This window comes from Crocuta crocuta, unplaced genomic scaffold (genome assembly GCF_008692635.1).
Source record: "Crocuta crocuta isolate KB4526 unplaced genomic scaffold, BGI_CrCroc_1.0 scaffold35, whole genome shotgun sequence".
Lineage (NCBI taxonomy): Eukaryota > Metazoa > Chordata > Mammalia > Carnivora > Hyaenidae > Crocuta > Crocuta crocuta.
Genome location: NW_027530625.1, coordinates 6,631,498 through 6,655,404, shown reverse-complemented (window position 1 = coordinate 6,655,404; position 23,907 = coordinate 6,631,498). Strand labels below are relative to the sequence as shown.

General features: G+C 55.6%; 1 protein-coding gene across 1 annotated transcript in view; it reads right to left on the bottom strand.

Annotated features, from left to right (window-relative positions):
* Nucleotides 1-859: 859 nt before the first annotated feature.
* NCS1 (neuronal calcium sensor 1) overlaps nt 860-23,907 on the bottom strand; it is a 26,381-nt gene continuing 3,333 nt past the window's right edge. The window contains exons 3-10 of the mRNA XM_077768468.1: nt 21,903-22,100; nt 19,163-19,222; nt 16,181-16,319; nt 14,877-14,955; nt 13,275-13,363; nt 12,909-12,986; nt 10,093-10,210; nt 860-3,075 (exon numbers count right to left, since the gene is read on the bottom strand). Of these exons, the coding sequence (XP_077624594.1) occupies nt 10,112-10,210; nt 12,909-12,986; nt 13,275-13,363; nt 14,877-14,955; nt 16,181-16,319; nt 19,163-19,222; nt 21,903-22,100 (742 nt within the window). The 3' untranslated portion in view covers nt 860-3,075; nt 10,093-10,111. The remainder of the gene's footprint in view (nt 3,076-10,092; nt 10,211-12,908; nt 12,987-13,274; nt 13,364-14,876; nt 14,956-16,180; nt 16,320-19,162; nt 19,223-21,902; nt 22,101-23,907) is intronic.

Here is a 23,907-nt window from a genome sequence, read left to right as displayed (position 1 = left end):
CTGTCTGGCCCCCAGGGGCCCCCACATGCCTTTGCAGCTCCCGGCCACCAGGGGGCGCGCCCGCGTTCCCTTGGATCCCGCAGGCGCCGAGCGAGGCTGCACCGGGGCGCCTTGGGTCCGCAGGGGGTCTCTCTCCAGGGCATCTAGGGCACCACCCCCCGCCCCGACCTTCCTCCCCTCAGAAAAGAGACGTGTTCCCGAAAGCCCAGGTGTCGTCTAGGAAGTTGGCTGTCAAACTGAAAAGCATTTCGGGGAAAGGAGGACACACGCGTTTGCCTTGACGTTAAACATGGCCTGGTTAAATACCGGGAAGTCTGTCATTCCGCTCGGTGCCATCAACACAGAGTGGGGGGCGGGCGCTGTGAGGAAGAGCCCGAGGCTGCTGCTCCTGGGCCAGGGAGCCCGGCCTCCAGGGGGTCTGGAATCCCCAGAGAGCAGCGGGTGACCGGCTGGGCCTGGGGGGGAAATCGGTGCTGGGGACAGAGGCCCACAGCCGCTCAGCTTTCCGTATCTAGAGGCCTGGTGAGAGGAGGGGACACAACTGTCCCTGCCCGGCCACCTCGGGCACAAATGGCCAGTACCCAGCGCCCTGCGAAAAGAGGAGGGTGGCCCGTCCCCTCAAGTCCCCACGGCACCGACTCAAGGTGCACCGTGCCTGAGCCACGGGTCCACAGTACCACCTGCTAAGGTCAAAGGCCACACCTGGGGCTCCAAACAAAAAGGCCAAAGAGCAAGAAGGTGGGAGGAAGGCCCCGCAGGCAGCTGCTCCATTGATGCCTGGGAATCAGAGCAGAAGCTGCAAGGACGGCCACATGCTTAACCCTGGGTGATTCTGGGCTCCAAGTCTCCTACCCNTACCCCGCCCCTGATGGCAGGCCAAGTTCATCTCCAGGAGCCCAGCCTGTAAAGTCACCTGTGAGAACTAAAGTGCTCCCTGGACCCGTGGGACCTGGGGGCTTCCAGCGGACGCGGAGCACAGCCCTAGGCTCCGCTGAGCAAGAAAGGAGCCTGGGGTGAGGTGAGCCGTCCGGACGGACAGAGCCCCGCACTGGCAGAGCGAGGGTCTGCTGGCTGAGGGTCAATTCGCAGACACTCTGGCCTCCTGGGAAAGTGCAAAGTGAGAAGAACCAAGGGAAATTCAAAGTGAGACCCGAGGGCCAGCTTCTCCTCTCCCGGGGCTGGGGTAAGCAGGGGAGGTGGCACGCTGCTGACTTTGCAAAGAAGCAGGAATTGGAGACTCAAGCCCGGCCCTGAATAGTCTGGGAGGCTGCCTCGCACCCCAGGAGGCTTCCCTGGAAGAGAACGAGTTCTGGGCCAAAAAAGACAGCTCGAGAGTCCAGGAGGGACCAGGAAGAACTGCAGAGAGAACAAGGTCGGTCATCTGATCCCACACACAACCACCAGTGGCTGCCATGTCCCCGAAGATATGTGCCAGGAGACAGAAGAGTGACTCGGACCGTGCCCGTGTCGCAGAATCGCAAACGCAGGAAACCCGGGCTTACAATCAGACAGTGTCGGCATGGAAAAGGGCCTTCCAGATCAACCGGCCCAAGCCTCCTGGTTCTGCAGCCGGGCCAGCCGGGACCCAGAGAGGGCAAGGGGCTGCCCGCAACCACAGAGCAACGGCCGGCCAGCTGCAGGCTACCGGCCGCTGGCCCAAGGTCATCTGACCTTGCTGGTAGCAGTTCTGGGGCCACGCGGCCGCAGTGGCAGAGTTAGAAGCTTCCTATATAAGTGCACATGGGCCACCCCCCAGGGAGTGGCCACTACAGAAGGGGACTGCCTGCAGCTCTTCTCTCTTGCCCGCCCCAGCATTTGAGCTGAGAGAGGAAGGGGAAGGGGGGAGCTATGTGATCTACTGGACCAGGCAGACAGACTGGGCAGAAAAGCTGGTGGGAGAGAACTGAGTGACTCTCTTCAAAACCCACCAAGGAGGGAGAATGATCTTTCCTCGACTCACTGGCTTGCAAAGAGCGCCGTTCCCCCTCCCTTCCTTCCGCGCCCCGTCCCCCATCTCCATGCTGCTGCAAACGCCAAAGCAAGAGGGGAGAAGCCATAAGCTGTCCCCCGGTGGTCCTCAGAAAAGATGCTGTGGACCCAGAAGAGGAACGGGATGGGGAGGGTGGACAGGAGGCAGAGAGAAGGGGTTCAAGAAGGAGCCATTCGGGGCTAGGGGAACAGTGCACTAGCCATTTAAGAAACCCACCCTTCCCCTCTCCAAACATCGAGCGCGGTATCTGGAAAAAAAAATAAGAAAAAGAAAAAGAAGTTTTTTGGCTTCTTGGCCGCTGCAGGCCACCATCCTCCGAAGCGCAGGTGGGAGAGGGCGTGCACGTGTAAACGGTGGGCCCCGCATCCCTGGGAGCTTTGGACACACGAGGCAGCAGCAACAGTTAACAACCAATAAATAAAAGATATCAATTATATATGTATAAAAAAAAACCTCACTTTCCCCACAAAAAGCACAATACTGTTATCACAAAAAAAAAATCGTCATTATCATGAGTCATCATGATGACTTGAGGATGGGACAACGGATCACGTGAATCGGGCAGGCCCCCCAACACTCTGAGCACCCCGTGGCCTCGGCCGTGACTCCCCGCAGCCTCTCGGGCTGCCCCAGAATGGCCGAGGCAGGAGGCAGTGTCTCTGAGATCTACGGGAGCCTTCTCCCCATCTGTCAGTCTCTATCTTCTAGGACAGAAGGTAGTTGGTTTTTTTTTCCCCCTTTGTCAATGTCTGTTCAAAATTAAAAAAAAAAAAAAAAGCACACGCACAGAAGAGCAGGAAGGACCCAGAAGCTGCCTGCGAAGCAGCTGGTCCTCAGTTTTGCAGAGGGCTGTAGCCTTTTCCGTTTCGTGTTGGCTTCCGGACAAGCAGAGGTTGTTGGCGATTGGAGCCAGTGGCTTCAGGCGGCGGTGGGTGCAGGGCAGAAGGGAGGAGAGCCGGGCTTTGCGGTTCCGGGGCCGCCAGGCCGAGTGTGGATGCGGAGAAATGCCGGGTGAACACAGGAGGGCGGTGTTGGGGGCGGAGGTGGCCTCATGGCGCGGAAGGAGGTGAGTAGTTCCCAGGCATCTGGAAGACACAAGGAGGTGTGACGGGGGCAGAGCTGGCCGCCAGGGACACGCGGCCCCAGAGCTGGCAGGGCCGTCAAGCAGAGGGCAGGGTGGCGTTCCATCAGAAGTCCTAAAACTGAGGGTGCGCACCCTCTGATCCACCCGTTGGTGTTTGGTACTTATCCTTACGGAACAAACAAGGCATTTGCCACAGCAGCCTCTGGAATATAGCAAAATAGGGAGCGTCCACTGTCCGGGGGGCTGGTCGGATAAATGAGAACATCGCCGTGGGAGCCCATCATCTGCAGCCATTAAGAAGGACGCGTGGCATGACCGAGGGGCACAGGGGAAGAGGCTCGACGGAATTAGTCTTCAGGGAAACACAAATAAAAACCACAATCACACGCACTAGGACAGCCAACCTCAAACACAGGCACATCGCAAGTGGCGGCGAGAGTGTGGAGAGGTTAGAACCCTCAGCCTTGCTGGCGGGAATGCAAGATGGGCAGCTGCCGTGGAATACGGTCAGTGGAACCCCAAAAGCTAAACACAGTTACCATGGGATCTAGCACGTCCACTCCCAGGTATATACGCCAGAGAACGGACACTGAGGACTCAGAGCTACGCACACCCACATTCACGGAAGCATTAGTCACAGCTGCCAAAAGGAGGAAACGCAGATGTCCACTACTGGAGGAGTGGATAAATAAACCGTGGTCTATCCAGACCGCGGAGTATGACTTAGCCATATAAACAGGAAGGAGGTCCCAATGCCCGCTCAATGTGGATGAGCCTCGAAGACGTTAGCTAAGTGAAAGGACCCAGATGCCCAAAGCCCCAAATTGCATTTTCATGAAAGATTTCGTTGATATGAAATGTCCCAAGTAGGGAAAGCCATAGAGACAGAAGGCAGACTGAGGCTGCTGGGGGGAGGGGGGGTGGNNGGGGGGGGGATGGGGAGAAACTACTTAATGGAAATGAAGGTGGTTTTTTTAATATAATTATTTATTTTGAGGGAGAGTGAGCGAGCTCACAAGTGGGGGAGAGAGAGGGAGAGAAAGAAGATCCCAAGTAGGATCCGCACGGTCAGCGCAGAGCCTGATGCAGGGCTCAAGAACACAAACCCTGAGGTCACAGCTTGAGCTGAGATCAAGGGTCCGATGCTTATGCGACTGAGCCACCCAGGCACCCCTGGAGATGGAGTTTTATTTTGGAGAGATACGGATGCTTTTGGAACTGGGATGTGCTTTGGTTGCACATCACTGTGAATATACTAGATGCCACTGAATTGTTCACCTGAAACACAAAGTGTTTGGGGGTGCCTGGGTGGCTCACTCGGTTCAGCTTCCTGACTTTTTTTTTTTAATCTTTAATGCTTATTTATTTTTGAGAGAAAGAGAGAGACAGACAGAGCACAAGCAGGGGAGGGGCAGAGAGAGAGGAAGACACAGAATCTGAAACAGGCTCCAGGCTCCGAGCTGTCAGCACAGAGCCCGACGCGGGACTTGAACTCACGAACCGCTAGATGATGACCTGAGCCAAAGTCCGAAGCCTAACTGACTGAGCCCCCGGGGCGCCCCCCCAACATCTGACTCTTGATCTCTGCTCAGGTCTTTACCTCAGGGTTGAGCTGGAAGCCCCGCGTGGATGTGGTGCCTACTTTGAATAAATAAAATGCTTAATCTCGGGGCGCCTGGCCAGCTCAGTCAGCAGAATGTGCAACTCCTGATCTCAGGGTTGTAAGTTCAAGCCCCACATTACTTTAAAAAAAAAATCTTAAAAAAAATGTTTTTAATACAGTGGTTAATTTTCTGTCATGTGAATTTCACCTCAGGATGTTTCTGAAAAGAGCAGCCTGGAGGGCAGTGCTGTCTGCTACGGTCCGCACCGTCCACAGATCCTTCCGGTAACCTGCTCCACTTAAATCGCAGGTCCCTGCTGCCCGAATGCACTGGAGCAGGTGTCTGATCTGAAAGGGGCCATTTCCCAGATCTGCGTGAGATGACCAGAGACACCAGCGGGGCCAGCCAGCAGCTAGATGGCGGCGACCCTGGAGGGGCAGGAAGTCCCCATGGGGCCAGAGTTGGGGTGGCCGCTGGGGTGCAGGTGACGGGAAGAGTCACCCATCGGGAGGCCCGTGTCCTCCCCGTGCCGACGCCGGGGCGCCGGGCTGAGTTTCCAATCACAGGCGCTGCCTCCTGTGCAATCTGAACCCTTGTGATCTGCAGTATTGTATCTGCGGGTTAAAACCACAGGCATGATGGAGCCCATCGACGGCACTTAGGTCCATAAATCTGCATTGGTCCCCTCTGAAGGATGTCAGAAATCCATCTCATTTTGAAAGCTGAAAGAGAGGAAGAATCGAGTATCTATCCTGCCTTTCTTATGATAAATGAGGCTTGGCAGGAACCACACAGTTGATGAGGGGGAAGTTTCCTAGTGCAGACATACCAAGCTAACCACGAAGAAGGACGGACAGATTTGGAACACCACCGACAGAATGAATGAATGAAGTGCTCATCACCAAGGGCTGCTGACGTCACCAGACCTCGCACACGGTAGACACACACAGCCTCGCTCAGGAGGTGTTGTTGCCAAAGTGAGTGCCAGGAGAGCTGGTGGATCTAACTGCCCGTTTCCTGGAAGGACAGGAAACCTAAGGAAATATTAAGGGGCGCCTGCTCCACTTAGTCAGTTATGCGTCCGACTTTCGCTCATGATCTCGCGGTTCGTGGGTTCGAGCCCCGCGTCGGGCTCTGTGCTGACTGCCAGCTCAGAGCCTGGAGCCTGTTTCAGATTCTGTGTCTCCCTCTCTCTCTGACCCTCCCCTGCTCATGCTGTCTCTCTCTCTCTCTCTCTCCTAGAAATAAATAAAACATTAAAAAAAAAAAACCCCACCCACGAGGCGCAATCGGCAAACCTCTGATGTAGGAGACTCAACAGAATGTGTTTCTTGATAAATGGCAGGCAAAATAGTAATAATAATAATAAGGGAGGGGGAGACATAGATTAAAATGAACTTGACCTATCAACCAACTGCAACAGGTGGAATTTATTCATATTGTTTTGAATAAACATTGCGAGGTCACAGGAAGTGGGAAGAATAGCTACAACCTGGGGGGTATTAGGGAATCAGTACTGATTTCTTTTTTTGCTATTATGGATTTTGTAAAGAAACGTTATCTTTTCAGAATACACCTTGAGATATTTATGTCTGAAATGATATAATGTCTTGAATTTGCTTCAAAAGAACCCACCATGAAGGTGCATATGGAGGGTACAAATGATACAAGATTGGCCACAAATTGGTGATTCTGAAGCTGGGTGATGGGTAATGAGGTCATGCCATTCCTTCTTTAGTTGCCTGTCATTAAGAAGTTCTTTTTAGGGGCGCCTGGGTGGCTTGGTCGGTTAAGCATCCGACTTCGGCTCAGGTCATGATCTCACGGTTCGTGGGTTCGAGCCCCGCGTCCAGCCATACAACAGAACACTATGCAGCTATTAAAAATTATGATCTCTTGGGGCGCCTGGGTGACTCAGTCGGCTAAGTGTCCGACTTCGGCTCAGGTCTTGATTTCATGGTTCGTGGGTTCGAGCCCCACATCAGGCTCTGTGCTGACAGCTCAGAGCCTGGAGCCTGCTTCTGATTCTGTGTCTCCCTCTCTCTCTGACCCTCCCCTGCTCACGCTGCCTCTCTCTCTCTCTCTCTTTCAGAAATAAATAAAACATTAAAAAATTTTTTTTTTAAATTATGGTCTCATAGGGCGCCTGGGTGGCTCAGTCAGTTAAACAACCGACTTTGGCTCAGGTCATGATCTCACAGTTCGTGGGTTCAAGCCCCTCACTGGGCTCTGTGCTGACACTTCAGAGCCTGGAGCCTGCTTCAGCTTCTGTATCTCCTTCTCTCTCTGACCCTCCCCTGCTCACACTGTCTCTCTCTCAGAAAAACAAACAAACAAATAAATAAATAGATTTTTAAAAATAAATAAATAAATAATAAAAATTATGGTCTTGAACATTTTTACTGATGCAGGAAAATATACAGGGTTTCAGTTCCTCAGCGGTTCAGTGAATTATACAACAGGAACTTATTAACGATTATGATACATCAGGAATCTGAGAATAAATAAATAAAGAAATCACAGAAACGATGGAACATGAGTTGGATACAATCACTGTCCAGTAGGTTTGAGGACAAGCCTGAGAAAAGAAGGAAGGTAATTTTCGGGGCGAGGTGATAGGAAGGTTGTGTGAAAATAGAGTAACTTCTTTTTGGCCGCCATGTTGCCGGGGAGGTGTGAAGGAAAGCCAGTGTAGACATACCATGACGTGGACTTTGTGCCATGCTGGGTAAAACATGCTAAAAATCTTTTTTCTTGGGGTGCCTGGGTGGCTCAGTTGGTTAAGCATCCGACTTCGGCTCAGGTCACGATCTCACAGTTTGCGAGTTTGAGCCCCGCATCAGGCTCTCTGCTCTTAGCACAGAGCCCCCTTCAGATCCTCTCTCTCTGCCCCTCTCCTGCTTTCTCTCTCAAAAATAAATAAACATTAAAAAAAAAACTGTTAAAAAATCTGTTTTCTTAGTGTTGAGGTGCCAAAAGAAAACATAAACATTCCCTATAAGTTGTTCGTTAAAAACAAAAAACCAACCACCAACATATGGGTATGAGCTCACCGCCGCTAAGGAAATACAAACACGTGTGTGTTCGCAGAAAACCGGGAGACGAAAACAATTAGGGCAACTCCAAAATAATCGCAGGCCGTAAAGAGACTAATTACACCACGTGACTTCCTCTGGGGGACAGATACATCTGGAACCGAGGTTGGTACCACTTTTTCCACGGCTTGCAGGACACAAAGCAGCACTATCACGTGACAGCTGCCGCGGAGGCCGCCGGCGACAGTAATACACAAAAGGAGCCTCTGGGAGATGAGACAATGGATCATAGGCGCCGTGGGACCCAAGGCCACATACTGGGTGCTTCTAAGATTAGAGAAGAGCCTGTGAGGATTCCTTTAGAAATTGGTTTGATTACCTCTCCCCGTGTGACCCAGTTACTGAGTATTCAGTGTTTGTGAGCGTTCAGTTCTTTTTGAATCACTCTGGACAACGCACACAGTGGTTACATCTGGGGAAAACATGAAGGTTTTTAAGAATAAACTTTTTGTAGGGAGGTGTTCTTTTTCATCATATTTTCTCTTTTTTTAAGATTTTATTTTTAGGACTACCCAGCGCGAGGCTCAAACACACGACCCTGAGATCAAGAGTCACACGTTGCACCGGACTGAGCCAGCCAGGTGCCCCGCCACCTATTTTGTGATGTCTTTTCAAGGGAAAAGGATCTCTTGTGTAAAATCATCATCATCGTCATCATCAAAGCTGCACCAACAGCCTAAGCCTCCGAAAGAAAGTGTCAGCAAATCAAATCTGATGATACATAAAAAATATTAACGCGGTGCACGTGGAGTTTTATTCTGAGAATGCAAGGGTGACTTAGCATTCAAAAGCCAATCGGTGCCCTTCATCAGGTTAACAACCAAAAAGGGAGAAAAGTCAGATGAGCATCTTGACAGACACAGAAAAGACTTTTTATAAATCAACGCTATTCATGATTATTAAGTTTGATTTATTTTAGTCATCTCTGCACCCAACGTGGGGCTTGAACCCATGACCCAGAGACCAAGCGTGGCATGCTCTTCTGACTGAGCCAGCCAGGTGCCCCACTATTCATGATTAACAACTCCTACGAGGCGTGCCTGGGTGGCTCAGTCCGTTGAGTGTCCCACTTCAGCTCAGGTCATGATCTCGTGGTTCATGGATTTGGGCCCCACGTCGGGCTCTGTGCTGACAGCTTGGAGCCTGGAGCCTGCTTCGGATTCTGTGTGTGTGTCTCTCTCTCTGCCCCTTCCCTGCCTGTGTTCTGTCTCTCTCTCTCAAAAATAAAAAAGCATTAAGAAAATTGTTTTAATAATACAATACAATACAATACAATACAATACAAAGAACTCCTGGCCAACCAGAAAAGGAAACTTTCTAAATCTGATAAAACCTTTCAAGAGAAGACCTACACCAGACATCCTAATAATAATTATTATTGAATTAATTATAAACTAACTAATCTAATAGTCAATTCTTGACATTTTTCCCCGAAGACCAAGAGTTCAGACAAGAATGCTCATCTTCTCCACCCCTAGGGGGCACTGTGCTGGAAAGCCAGCCAGCAGCACAAAGAAACAGATGATGGAAAGGAAGCAGAGAAAGAAATAAAGCCTAGAAAGTTCCAAAGAATCAAAGGCCGATGCTCAGCTTTGATAAATGACATTAACAGGATCATATGTGTAGGATTAATCTACAAAACCCACGTGAATTTCGGGGCACCTGGGCGGCTCAGTCGGTTGAGTGTTTGACTCTTGATTTTGGCTCGGATCATGATCCCAGGGTCGTGGGATCGAGCCCCGTGTTGGGCTCTGAGCGGAGCATGGGGCCTGCCTGGGATTCTCTCTGCAGCACAACATGGAAGATACAACAGAGAAGACGCAGGGGGACGAGGTAGGAGAGAGCGAGGAAGAAGGGAGACAGAACACAGGACTCTCATGAGCAATGGCCCAGCACTTCCAGAAAGCCCGACTGGATAAAAGCAGAAATCGTACTCGAGCTACGGAACACGAGAGCTGGGGGCTGGGGTCCCCACGCGGCCCCAGTCCTGGCTGACAACGCTGCCTTTCAAAGCGCTTTCAACCCAGGGAAACTATTCGAGCAAACTCTCGGGCTGAATCTGAGCATATAAAAATCTCTGAACGGTGGGCGCCTGGGTGGCTTAGTCGGTTAAGCGTCNTTTAAAAAAAATGTCTGAATGGAAGCGCTCTAGTGGATTTGAACTTGACCTCCAAGTCACCTCCTACCTGCTCAGCTCCCACTGGGAAGCTCCAGGTACCGCCAGGAGACCCAGTACTTACCTGCCAACCCCAGGTGTCCTGTGACTGGTACTCCCCTCCCCACACCTCCCCCCAGGCCCCAGGTCCCCCCTCCACTCACCCCAGCTCTGGGCCCTGGACTATACCAGCCCGTCATACAGGGAGAGCGCTTGCACGATGGAGGGGTCTGCCTTCGACCCTTCCTGGAACTCCTGCAGAGTCAGCTTCCCGTCGGCTTTCTGCAAGCACAGAGAGAGAGAGAGAGAGAGAGACAGCTAAATGTGGGGGGACAACCGGGCTCCTGGGATGGGCGCCTCGGGGCCGGGCCCCGGACATCCCCGCCCCAAGCCTGGCCCGGGACTGGCCGAGACACAGCTTCTGAACAAAGTCAGGTCAGGGGGGAGGCGGTGCAGCCCGCTAGGTAAGAGGGGTCGGGCGTCAGACAGACCTGGGCACTACCTGCCAGGGTGACCTTGGGCACGTGACCCACTTCCCTGCGCCCCGGTTTCCTCACCTGGAGCGAGAGGTAGCTACATGGCTTCCTCAGGGCATCGGGGTGACTGCTCTGGGAGCCTCAGATGGGCAGCGTGTCCCTAACTCCATGCTTATCATCCTTGCGATGAATTCCCGTAAACGGCAGTTAATTCCAAAGGGCTGAGAGCCTAATGCATTTCTCTGGGGCCACTCTTCGAAGAGCATCTGAACGACTCCCAGAGGGGCGCCTGGGTGGCTCAGTCAGTTGAGCATCCGACCTCAGCTCAGGTCATGATCTCCGCAGCTTGTGAGTTGGAGCCCTGCGGGGGATTCTGTGCAGAGCCCGCTTTGGATCCTCTCTCTCTGCCCCTCCCCTGCTGGCGCTCTCTCTCCCTCTCTCTCTCAAAACTAAAGAAACAGTTTTAAAAAATAAAAATAAATAAACCACTCCCGGAGCAGCCTACACAGGACCCCGAGACGCCTGGGAGGACACCACGTGCAGCTCCCGTAAAAGGACCTGTGTGGACCCACCCTCCTGTCCCCAGAGAATACAGGCGGTAACCAGAGCTCCCAGAGGCATGGGGAGGTGGAAGGGTCGCTCACTGGGGGCCCCGTGGATATACTGCTAGTGTGCACACTTGGTCTCATGGGCTCCACACGGCAACCCTAAAAAGAGGTGCTGCTCTTACCCCCATTTTGCTGGGAAGGAAACTGAGGCTCAGTCACCTGGCCAGGGCCCCGTGGCCAGTAACTGGGGAAGGCAGAACTTACACCAGTCTGGGTGGGCCATGGGCTTTTTTTCCCTAAGTAAGGGAAACAGAAGACAGGGGGGATTCAAGAGAAGTGTGTGCCTTTGGCATTAAACAGCACTGAACCTGGGGGCGCCTGGGAGGCTCAGTCGGTTGAGCCTCCGACTTCAGCTCAGGTCATAATCTCGCGGCGTGTAAGTTCAAGCCCCACGTCGGGCTCTCTGCTCTCAGCCCGGAGCCTGCTTGGGATCCTCTGTCCCCCTCTCTCTCTGGTCCCCACCCTGCTCTCTCTCTCAAAAATAAACAAAAATTAAAAGAAAAACCAAAATTATTTTACTTAAAAAAAAAAAGCTTGATATAAATAGGGATTTCTTAACCTGGGGTCGGAGGCTAGAATTCAGCAGGTCTGTAAACCCAGATGGGAGAAAAATGAGGTCTTTCTATTCACTAACTTCATTTTTTTATTATAGTTTGTTCATTTATTTAAAGAGAGAGTATGTGCATGCACAAAAGCTGTTTATTTATTCATTTAGAAAGAGAGTGTGTGTGTGCACGCGCACAAGCTGGGGAGGGACAGAGAGGGACAGAGAATCTGCGCTGTTACAGTGGAGCCCGATGTACGGCTCAAACTCCTGAACCGCAAGATCATGACGCGAGGCAAAGTCAAACGCTTGACCGACTGTGCCATCCGGGTGCCCTTCTATTCGTTAACTTCTAACTGTGATTTGCCTTTTCCTTCCATGATGACAGCAGGTGACAGTGCCTGCCGGAATGAGCAGTACCTATGACTGTCAACCATGCGGGTCATGGGTGTTTTCGTGACATGTCACAGCTGCTGCAGGGCCACGTGAAATTGCGGGGCAGTCACACCCACTGCGATGCTTTCTTATTTAACGTCTCCATAACGCAGCCCAATTAATGCTGTATCACGAATTCTTTTTAAAAAATATTTTGGGGGCACCTGGGTGGCTTGGTCAGTTAAGTGACTTCGGCTCAGGTCATGATCTCATGGTCCATAAGTTCGAGCCCTGAGTGGGGCTCTGTGCTGACAGCTCAGAGTCAGGAGCCTGCTTCCGATTCTGTCTCCCTCTCTCTGCCCCTCCCCCCCAAATAAACATTAAAAAAATAATAAAGTAAAAAATATTTTGATGGCTCTATTCCAAAATCATTAGCTTCCTTTCCAACCCTATGGATTTGATTTGATGCACTGAAAATCATTCTGAGACCCCCACAGACTTCTCTGGTATGTTAAAGGGGTCCCTAGCAAGGAGTAAAAAAGGTTAAGACTCTTAGGGGGGCTGAGTCACTGAGGCTGGGGCGCCTGGGTGACTCAGTCTGCTAAGCGATGGACTTCGGCTCAGGTCATGATCTCACAGTTCCTGAGTTCGAGCCCCGCGTCGGGCTCTCCGCTCTCAGAGCAGAGCCCACTTTGGATCCTCTGTCCCCCTCTCTCTCTGCCCCTCTCCTGCTCTCTCTCTTTCTCTCTCTGTCAAAAATAAACTTTAAAAAAAAAAAGAATCTTAGTTGAGAGAAGAAAAAGTGTCAGGCAAACTTACTTAACTCTCTGGGCATCTGATGGGGACGCCTGCTGACCAGTGGATAACTCAGCAGGCAAAGCCACTGCCCTGGACATCTGTGCCTTTATAAGGGTCTCCACTACCCGCCCACCCCCCACGCTTTACCCGGTGAGGGCCCGTCTCCCCACCGGGCTCACCTTGTCCATCATGGCAAAGATCCGGTCCACTCTCTTCTCAGGGGTGTTTTCCTCCTCGGGGAGTTCCACGGTGTTTCCCTGCCAGGCAGAGACAAGGTGGGTGGGGGGCTCCCGCCAAAACTCTGCCTCCCAGATCTGGGCTGCTTCCAGATGCAGACTGCTCCACCCTCTCTGGAACACCCCATCCCCTCCGGCCGCACGGATGCTGCGGCCCCTGCCTGCCTCACCAGGTGGGGATGCACCCCGCGCGACCCCTCCCCTGGCCAACTCTCATCCAGGGCAGGAGAGCAGCTGTGCAGCCAGGCCCTGTCCCTAAATGTGATGCCCTTCCTGCCACTCCTACCCCGTCGGGCCCAGGGGCCTCACCACCATCTGGTAAATGGCGTCCACAATGTCCAGCATCTCGTTCCTGGTGATGTAGCCGTCGTTATCCAGATCATAAAGCTTGAAGGCCCCTGCGAGCAAGCAGCGGGGGCAGGGTCACCCCTGGGCAGGGCGGCTCTGCCACGCCCCTTCCTCCTGCCCCTCCACACGGTGAGGGTGGGGATAACCAAAGGCCCCATCACTTGTTGGCAACGAGGATTCACATCAGGACAAACGGATGGACAGACAGACAGATGCACACTGACACACACCCCATTTCAACTAGGGTTTAAAAAACAACAACAGGCGCCTGGGTGGCTCAGTAGGTTGAGCGTCCGACTTTGGCGCAGGCCATGATCAAAGGGTTCCATTCGTGAGTTCAAGCCCCACATCGGGCTCTCTGCTGTCGGTGCAGAGCCCTCTTCGGATCCTCTGTCCCCCTCGCTCTGCCCCTCCCCTGCTTGTCCCACCCCCCTCAAAATAAATAAATAAACTTAAAAGAAAGANGTGCAGAGCCCTCTTCGGATCCTCTGTCCCCCTCGCTCTGCCCCTCCCCTGCTTGTCCCCCCCCTCCTCTCTCTCAAAATAAATAAATAAACTTAAAAGAAAGGAGGAAACCAGAAGTAGAAAAGAGGGGGCTCTGGGTCTGCCAGAGTGGAGGCTGAGGCCAAGGTTGAGTGGGGCAGGGCCCAGGAGGAGCCCCATAATGACCATAATGCCCCCTCCTCTCCACCCACTGCCCTTCCACAATCATGCGCTTCCTGCTACGGTTGACTCAGAAAGTCAAATAATACCCCCAGGATGGGAGTGGGGTGTAGCTTTTACATGAATAAAATCCTCCTTTATTCCTAAAAAAAAGAAAGAAAAAGAAACTGCAGGCGTTTCTTGTTGCCAACGCAACGCAGCGGAAAGGTCCAGGAGAGCGCGAGTTCTGGCTCAACTGCTTCCATCCTCTCTCCAGACTCCCTTTGGCGCCCCGTGTGCTAGCATGGAACTCTCTTTCCCCTGGGGTCTCGCACATGCTGTTCCCCAGCCTGGAACTCTCTTCCCTCCACCTGCCCCGGCCAGCTCTCCCCCCTGACTGTCAAGTTTCTCTCCTGTCCGCTCACCCACACCCCTTCCTGCCTGGGTGACAGTTTTATGGGATTTTTAAAAATAATGCCCCCGTGCCCGACGGATGGTCGTGGGAGCAGGTGCCTGCCTATCGGTTCACCCGTGGAGTCCCCGCCTCCCGATCAGCGCGGGCACGTGGCCGAGCTCGGCTGGTATCTGCTGGGTGAACGTGTGAACAAGTGAATGAGGCCAGTCCTCAAAACAGCCACCTCCTCTAGGCCGTGCAGCCAGGGCTGGGATCGGGTCTTTTAACTCGAGGCCGCTGCCCGTGGCCCACGTCTGCACCTGTCCACTGCCCGTCTGTCCAGCTTGCCTGGCTAAGCCACGTCCCTCCCACACGGCCACCTCCAGAACGCTCCTGTGACCTGGAAAGGCGGGACATCTGTGCCGCTCTCCCAGCCCCGGACAGACGGCCTGGCCCGCTTATTTGGCCTCCCTCCAGCCTGGGACCAGCCGGTGGCCGCCTGACGGAACCTGGGGGACAGGACTTACACCTCAGCTTCTCGTCCAGGGTCCCCCTCGAGGTCACCGACAGTGCCTGGATGAACTCGGAGAACTCGATCCGCCCGTCCTGACAGGAGAGAGGGGTGGGGTGGCCTCGGTCAGCACCGGGTCACCGGTCAGGCTGGACCCTGGGCACCTGATGGGCAGCAGCAGGCACCAAATAACCCACGGCCGACGGACCCCCAAATGGGGAGGGTGGGGAGAAGGGACAAGGGATGGGGTGTGGGGGGATTACAGACGGGTCAGGTCAGGTAGGAAGGACAGAAGAAAGACTGAGGCTAAAGGCAGAGCCCACATCTGATAGGGGAAAGAACCGGAAGTCACCAGCAACACCCCCCTCCCCGGGCAAGAGCCACCTGAAACCCCCTTTCCCCTTGGCTTTGAACTACAGGCTGAGAGTCTTTTGAGGAGGGGAGGGCCCTCAACTTTTAATCCTACCTGTTTGTTTTACAAATAGGGAAACTGAGGCCTGGAGAGGGCAGAGCTCTCCCCGGGGGCCAAGCAGCGCCGGCCTCAGGGCACCTGAGGAGGAAAGCCAGGGCACGACAGAACAGAAACCGTCCAAGGGCCCAAAGTGCGGAGGGTGAAATCCAGTTATGGCTGAGCCGCCACGAACACGAGGGAGCCTGGAATAATGCAGGCGTGGGCCAGGGGTGCTAAGGACCGTGGGCGCCCCCACGGTGGATATGCCACACGTCAGCACAGCCATCGCCGGGAGGGGACACACGCATCAACACAGATGAGCCAAGAAAGCGTGCCGCTCAGTGAAAGGAGCCAGGCACAAAAGATCCCAGGGCCTCAGTTTCCCCATCCGCAAAACGGGGGTATTAAAAGGACATACCCCAGAGGCGGTTGGTTGGAAAGCCTCATTCAGAGTAACCCACTGAAAACGCTTAGCACGTAGTAAATGTTCAGCAAACGTCAGTTACGGTTCTACATCCTCCGTTATTGTCCCTGCAGCGATTTGCGTTTTGTGCTTGTGAGAAAAAGGTCAAGGCGCGCGTGCGTGTGCGCATACAGACGTGTGCGCTCGGTATATGTGTGCATCCCCATCTCCGTGCAGTGCATGTGGAGGAGGCACACGCGTCAGGCATGCGTGCATACCTGTGCGCATGTGCGTGCATCAGTGCACATGTGTGTGTGTGCACACGTGTGTGTGTTCCTTCTCCAGAAGCGAACATCGGCAGTGGAGCGTGGGTGTGGAGACGCCGCGGGCGCCTGCAGGAGCTGAGCGGGGGGGGGGGCGAGGGGACGCTAGGACAGGCACGGGCCCCCCTGAGTCCCCAGCTCACCTTGTTTTCATCAAAGACGTTGAAAACAAACGTAGCAAACTTGGTGGGGTCTCCAAATGGGAAGAACTGCTTGTAGATTTTCTGGAAGCCTGCGGCATCCAGCTGTCCGCTGGGGCAGTCCTTGATGAAGCCTTTGTACCTGGAGCGGCAGACCGGGTGAAAGGGGGTATAAGAGGCGCCAGCATCGCCCCCCTGCCAGCAGCTCCCACCTGGTGTCCCCTCCCCCCCTGCCGCCTGCACAGTCGCTGTCCCCCCCAATCCTGTTCAAGGAGACAGTGGCACGTGCGGGTGCTGGGCACAGGCCTGGACGTCGTAGCATGGGCTCATCACCCCACCTCTGCTCTGGCTAGCTGTGTGACCTGGGACAGGTGACTGCACCTCTCTGAGCCTCATCTGGATGAGGGGGGAAAGACTCGCCGGGAGGATTAGCCTGTACACCGCGCAGAGAGCACTTGCCCTCCCCACCCCAGCCCTGCACTCCACACAGCGGGGCTGAAAGAAAACAAAGCTCCCCAGAGTCACGCTCTTACACCAGGGCACTCCCGCCTCCCCGCTGAGCCCCTCCTGGCACCACAGAGTGGGGCGGGCTGGCTGGTGGGCAGAGCCACCATATGGGGCCGACAGCTGGCTCCTCCCACACGCCTGCACCCTCCCCCCATTTACGCACACCCCCTCCCCCACATCAGTTATCCCTGGAACAGGGCAGCAAGCTCGGAGGGCACCCTGGCTTGTCCCAACTGGACTTGTCCCCCTGCATCCCCAGGCCCGGCCCAGGGCTCTGCAGCTACAGGCAGCCAGCCGATGGCCACATGGCTCTGGAGTCCGAATCCCAGCTCTGCCATTTGCTGGCTGTGCCACCTCGGGCCAGTGTCCTCCCCGCTCTGAGCCTCAGTCTCCTCATCCCTAAAAAGGGACGGCTGTCACATCTGTCCTGTGGGGATCAGATTAAGGCAGCATCGTTAACCCAGGGCTGGGCGTTAGAAAACCCATCCGTAGCATGATCTTTCGTCTTATGAACTCAGATGAGCCATCGTAAACCAATTCATGAGCTGGCGCCTGGGTGTAGCTTAGCAACCCAGCTGGAAGAAGGTTCCGAGGAGGAGGAGGGTTCCTGGCACGAAGGGAAGCTGGCAGGGGATCAGCTATTCTCTGCGCCCAGCACCTACCTCGCTGGGCCGCTCTGCAAACCCACTGCCCCCGAACGCCCCCGGCGGCCAGCGAGCAAGCCTACGCTGGAGCCCGTTTCTGAGGCTGGGGACGGGCGGACTTGCTCGTCCTGCAATCCCAGACGGGAGCTGGAGGGGGGGGGGGGTCAAGGGGGAACCCTGAAGAGGCCTGATGCTCAGGGACACGGGGTCGCTGCGACTGTCACCTGCCCCACTGGTCTGTTCTGAGACCCTTGTGAAGGTGCCCTTCTCCCCTCACATCTAGGGAGGGGACTCCGGGCACCCCGTTCTGGGCCCTGGGAAGCGGCGCGGTGGCCCCAATCTAAGGGGCCAGGGCCGCGCTGCACATACAAGGACCTGGAAGGGACCCTCGGGGACCGGCGGCCTACACCACTGAGGCCAGATGTTAACATCCCTTGCTAAGCGCAGGGATGGGGGGTGCTGGGGGAAGGGGGAGGCCGGAAGGTGCACCAGCCTGGGGTCGGGCCAAGGGGGCGCCCACAGCCAGTGGAGGCCATGAAGGAGGCCAGGCCTCCGCACCCTCCCCGTCTCCTCCCACTGGGCATCTGGAGGGAGCAGAGGCCCAGGGAGGCCGAGTCCCCGCTCAGTCACAGGATGGCCGCCCCATTTCACCCTCTGCCCAGGCCTCTGGCCGCAGCCCGTGCCAGGCGCTGAGCTCGGCCTTCGTGGCTGTTCCTCCCTCCGTCGCCACCCCAGCCCTGCGCGTTGGGTGGGCTCGGTGATGCGGGGGTCACAGCTGAAGGCACGGAGGCAAAGGGCCGGTGCCCCTCCCGCCGCAGGTGCCGGGAAGGGACCCAGCCTCATGCTCGTCCCTCCCCTAAAGCCTCCTTCCCAGCGGGGCGCTCTGGCCCCCAACTTCATGCCTGGGCGGGACACACGGCCAGGGAGAAGGAGCATTTTAGGGACAAGACCTGATCTGTGACTCCAGGCCCCGTGGCCAAGACAGGTCCCCAGGCAGGAGGAGGGGACGGGCCTGGCGCCAGCGTGGGGGCCTCCAGTCATCAGATTGATGCTTCCGGAGGAATGGGGGGCCTCCCCCTGAGCTTCTCCTCACCCCGTAATGGATGTAAGTTCCTTAAGTGATGCTGAAAGACTGTTAAAAACAATGAAGAGAAGACAAAAGCCTCTCCTAGAGGGTCCCTGCGGGGGGCTCCTGGGGGTTGGCTCTCGGAGAAGAAGGCACAGCAGGGACCCCCAGAGCTGAGAGCAGCTGCTGAGAGCCAGCAGTGGGAACCCCCCCACCACAGCGGTTACGGTTACCGGTCCCGGTCGGAGGCAGGCGGGGNACCCCCCCCGGGGGGGGGGGGGGACAATGCCAGTTAGGGGCGACCCCAGCCCAGTCTCCTCTTGCCAAGCACCTCCATGTTCCACACCCAACCATACTTTCTAGAACATGCCATACTATCTCCGGTCTCCAGGCCTCTGCCTGCAAACTACATCTTTCTCTTCACGGGGCTCATCCACTCACCTATCACGCCCCAGCTTCGACGTCACTTCCGGGAATAAGGGCCAGCCCTCCCCCACCCCAGCCTGCCAGGCTCCTCTGGTCCCTCACCCCTTGGGAGACACCCCTGCTCTCTGTATCCCGTTTGCCTCCGGGCTGTGTCCCCATCCGACTGTAACCTCTCTGACACCACGGAGGCCCCTGCCTGGCATGGGCTCTGGTGTATGATGTGGGCTCAGTAAATATTTGTCTAAGGAAATGGATGGATGATGGATGGATGGATGGATGGACGGACGGACGGACGGACGGACAAATGAACACACAAACTGCCGGACAAGGACAGAGTGAGACCCAGTTATCCGGTGTCTTCTTCCTGCATCCCGAGGACCCTGGCCAGCACTTGAGAGCTTCCTGCAGACGGGCTAGAGAACCACTGATCGACTCCCGCCCCTCTGTGGATTGGCAGGGACCTGGGGGCCCAGAGAGGGAGAGACGCTGGCTTAGGATCACACAGTAAGTTAGTGGCAGGATCAGAGCTCCGGCCAGGGGGAAACATCCAGAGCAAATGCAGGCTCAAGTCCTGCCTCCCAGACACGGTACAACGCTGCTCATCATCGGAAGGTGGAGGCACCCTGCCTCACCAGAGCAGAGATGGGGGGGATCTGAGCCGTCCCAGGCACCCCGGGCACCCCACCTCGTGAGCCATCACAGCTCCGAGGCCAGGACTTTTCACACCTTGGTCCGATCCTGAGGGGTGCCCGCCCCCTCCACGGGCTGGCTGAGTCAGGACACCCCAAGCCAGGCACACACACCCACCCCACCCCCGCCCCATTGCCGGCACTGGGGGTTTGCTCTGCCTCAGGATGAAGTTCCTGTCTGGGAATTTCATCCCCGAGGGTGACTGAGAGATGTGACTCCACCCCCACCCAGGGCCCACTCCCCAAGCCCCCTCACTACCCGCTGGCTTCAGTTCCAACAGGCCCGGGGCCCCTCCCTCTCTCCTTCAGAAAACCTGACCCAAGAAGCCAGGGCCCTGGGCGCCAGTCCTGTGAGAGGGACCCTGAGGGACCCCTCCCCTGCAGTGCCCCTGAGGTCCCCTGCTGGTAAAATAAGTGGCTTAGACCAGCACCACTGACATTTGGGGTTGGGTGATTCTTGGTGGGGAGGCGCCCTGCACACCATACGACGTAGGCAGCATCCCTGGCCTCCATCTGCTAGGTGTCCTCAGCACCTGCTCCCTAGTGAGGACGACCAAATGTGTCCCCAGACAAGGCCAGATACCCCCCCCGGGAAGCAGAACCCCTCCAGTTGAGAAATACTGAACTAGATGGCCTCTGCAAAGCCCATGACCTTGAGCAGGTAACTAGATGGCCTCTGGGAAGCCCATGACCTTGAGGGGGTCTACCACAAGTGTCTGCCCTTCTAGCATCTGTGATTCTGCAGGTCTGTGATTCTGCATGACAACAACCACCGGCAGCGACTGAGAGCCAGGCTGCGTGCTTTCCAGGCACGATTTCCCGCAATGGTCCCACTGAGCCCCGGAGACGAGGACTATTATGCCCCCTTTACAGATGGGGAAACTGAGGATGGGGAAGCTTAAGTCTTGCCCAGGCTCAGGGCCTTCACTCAGCACGCCTTCTGCTCAGCCCACTCTTCTCCTCCCTCCCCTGCTGACTCCCACTTACCCTTTCGTTCTTGGCTTTGGTGTGCCCCTTAGAGAAGTCCCCTCTGGCCACCCCGGACGGAGCCACACCCCAGCACCCTGCCCCTGGCCAGGGCCTCCGTGGCGCCTCGTACAACTGTGCTTGGTGACTGACTCGTGTAACCCATGTGACAGTTACGCGGGCATCGAGGCAGGGACCATGTCTCTGCAAAACCCACTGACAGGCCCCCCACTTCAGACCAGGACCCCAAGTGCATGGTAGAAAGGTGTTGGGGAGCGATCTGCTTCTTGTATTTATTATTACGAAGCTCTGTGCTTACTGTCTCCTTTGGTGGCATTGAGCATGCAGGAATTCTGTAACATAAAAGAATTTAGGGGAGCCTGGGGGGCTCAGTCGGTTGAGTGTCTGACTTCGGTTCAGGTCATGATCTCGCGGTTCGTGGGTTCGAGCCCCGCATCAGGCTCTGTGCTGACAGCTCAGAGCCTGGGGCCTGCTTCAGATTCTTTGTCTCCCTCTCTCTCTGCCCCTCCCTCTCTCTCTCTCTCTCAGAAATAACTAAAACATTAAAAAAATTGTTTTTAAATTATGGTCTCATGGGGTGCCTGGAGGGCTCAGTCAATTAAGCGTCCAACTTCGGCTCAGGTTATGATCTCAGGGTTCGTGGGTTCGAGCCCCATGTTGGGCTCTGTGCTGACAGCTCAGAGCCTGGGGCCTGCTTCAGATTCTTTGTCTCCCTCTCTCTCTGCCCCTCCCTCTCCCTCAAAAAGAAATAAACATTAAATAATGACAATAATAAAAATAAAAACCAAATCAAATTCCAATCACACCTCCACCTAGATTTGCCTTTTTCTTTTAAAAACCATCCTTAGTTCCTAGGACGTGTGGATGCTATTTTTTCTTTTTACGGATGTACGAAGAAGACATTTCATTAAATCAATTATCTCTGTACCTGTCACTAGTCCTGAAATTGTGTTCGAGAACTAGGGTCTTAACTCTCTGGGGACCAGGGTCCCCTCTGGGAATCAGACAGAAGGCTACGGAACCGCGCGTAGGAGGAGGCACGTCCCGAGCCCCGTGCAGGCAGCTTCCGGCCACACGGGTGTCTGACGGGGCTGGCTGTGTTGGGGGGCCAGCTCCTCGAGACAGGGTGGGGACGAGAGGAGAAAGTCGCAGATTTGACAACTGCATTCTTTGAAAGGGAAAGGAAAAAAAAGAAACCTGTCGTTTCGCAAAGCAGCGAAGGCTGAATGCCACTTAACAAAAACACCCAGTGTTCCCGCCTGGGCTGACGCCTGTGTCCCCCCAGGGGACCCCAGGCACTCAGTCCCCGCTGCCTCCAGCCCCTGGCACTGGCCTGGCACATAGTGGGTGCTAAACAAACGAACGAGTGAATAAATGGATGAATGAATGAATGAATGACTGCTCACCATGACACGTGGATCCCTTTCCTATTTGGCTTCCTGTTCTCTGAGAGCCCCGAGCAAGACCCAAAGGCCCCCGGCTGCTGGGACTTTCCCAGTTCACGGCTCTCAGTTTCCATGAACTTGGCCTTATGGGAGCCAGCCTGAAGCAAGGCCGCATCTCCCTGCGTGCCTCCCTCCCTGCCCAGGATACGGCGCTGCCTGCTGCCGCGGGAAAGGCGGGGAACAGACGGGTTAACGAGCAAGCATCACCCCCAGTGGCAATGACCCTGGGAGCCCCAGCGGCCTCCACGGCGCCCTTGGTAATATTCTCTCCATTATCTTTGCAAACAGCCCTTCCCATGTCGCCCCCTTCCCAGTCCTGGAGGGGGATCCTCAGACCCCCCTGAGGATGATGTCTCTTCCTTGCTCCCCTCTCCCACCAGCCCCTCGCTGTCTTCAGCTTTGGGGGGCTGCCCAGGCAAGAGTCGGCAGGATGGAGCCCCATGGCCTGAGTCATGGACGTGGAAAGAGCTGGACCCAGATCCACATACACACATACAGCCCAAGGCCGCCTGGGCGAGGACCTCTGCCCTTCTGAGCTTCAGTTTCTTCAGAAAATTTGGAAAATGGAAAATACAAGAGAAAAAGTACTGTCACCCACGACGCTGGCACCCAACGCGCCCACGCACCCGGCCGGCTTCCCTCCCATCTTCTGTTGTCTATCAGGGCCTCAGGCCGGCCTGGGGGGCTCTCTGCTCTCAGACTGCAATGTCACAATCATCTGGAAGGGCCTGAGGCCTACTGCGGTTTCTTAGCCCCCAGTGCAGTTCCTGATCTTCCACGGGGACAGATCGCGCTCAGCATGGGCACGGAGACGGTGGGGAGCAAGGGGCAGGGGCCCGGGCCGGCTGTGGGCCCTGACGCCGGCCTCCCGGCTCAGCCTCCACCCCTCTTTCCCTCCACAGCAGTGCAGGGCTGTGCAGAGATGACCCTGAAGGCACCTGGCGGAGGCCCGGTACAGACAGAGAGCCCGGATGATGCTGGTCCAGGCACCCCACCGCTGCGGCCTGGCCCGCGCTCCCGATAGTCTGTGCCCGACCAGCACTGAGGTCAAGTGCTACTCTCAGCTCTGTCTCCTCTCCTTGGCCGGCCCAGGGCCAATCACACAATCACTTTCGAGCCCTGGGCCTTGGGGCACGTGGCTGGCTCAGTGGGTGAAGTGTGCGATTCTAGATCTCGGGGTTGTGAGTTCCAGCCCCACACTGGGTGTAGCCCTGTATCCTACGGGATCCTTAAAAAATAAAATCTTTGGGGGTGCCGGCGGGGGGAGGGGCTCAGTCGATTAAGCCTCTGATTCTTGGTATGGGCTCAGGTTATGATCTCACAGTTGCGAGATCAACCCTTACATCAGGCTCTGTGCTGGGCGCGGAGCCTGCTTGAGCTTCTCTCTCTGTCCCACCCCTGCTCATGTTCTCTTTCTCTCTCGCAAAATAAATAAACTAAAAAAAAATAATCTTTAAAGAAAAGCTCCTGGCCCTGGGTTCCCGGCTGCATAGCAGCTGCTGAAAGTCAGCACGAACAAGGTGATCCTGCATCCTGCTGCAGAAACAGGGACGGGGTGGTCAGGGTGGGCCTCTCAGAGGAGGTGTCAAGATATGGGCGCAGAGGGAAGAACAAGGATGGCGGCTCTGAGGTAGGAATGAGCTTGGTGTGGCTGAGGGACAGTAAGTGCAGCAGGTGGCTGGTGAGGCCAGGAGAAGTTGGGACGAGAGACGCTGGGGGCCCCAAGGGGCAGGAAAGGGGCTAGAGCTTTATTCCAAGTGCAGCCGGAAGCCCTAAGGGGCTTTAAGTGAGGGGGTGGGGCGGAGACAGACAGACAGACAGACAGACTGGAGGAAGCCAGAGCCGCTGTCCTGGCTGCATCGGTGCAGGGACTTGGTAGGTGGGAAAGAACACTGTCTGCTGTGGCCCTGTGGGTCCCTGCATGGCCCTCCCCCTTGCTTCCCCACCCCCACCCAGACTGTCCAGC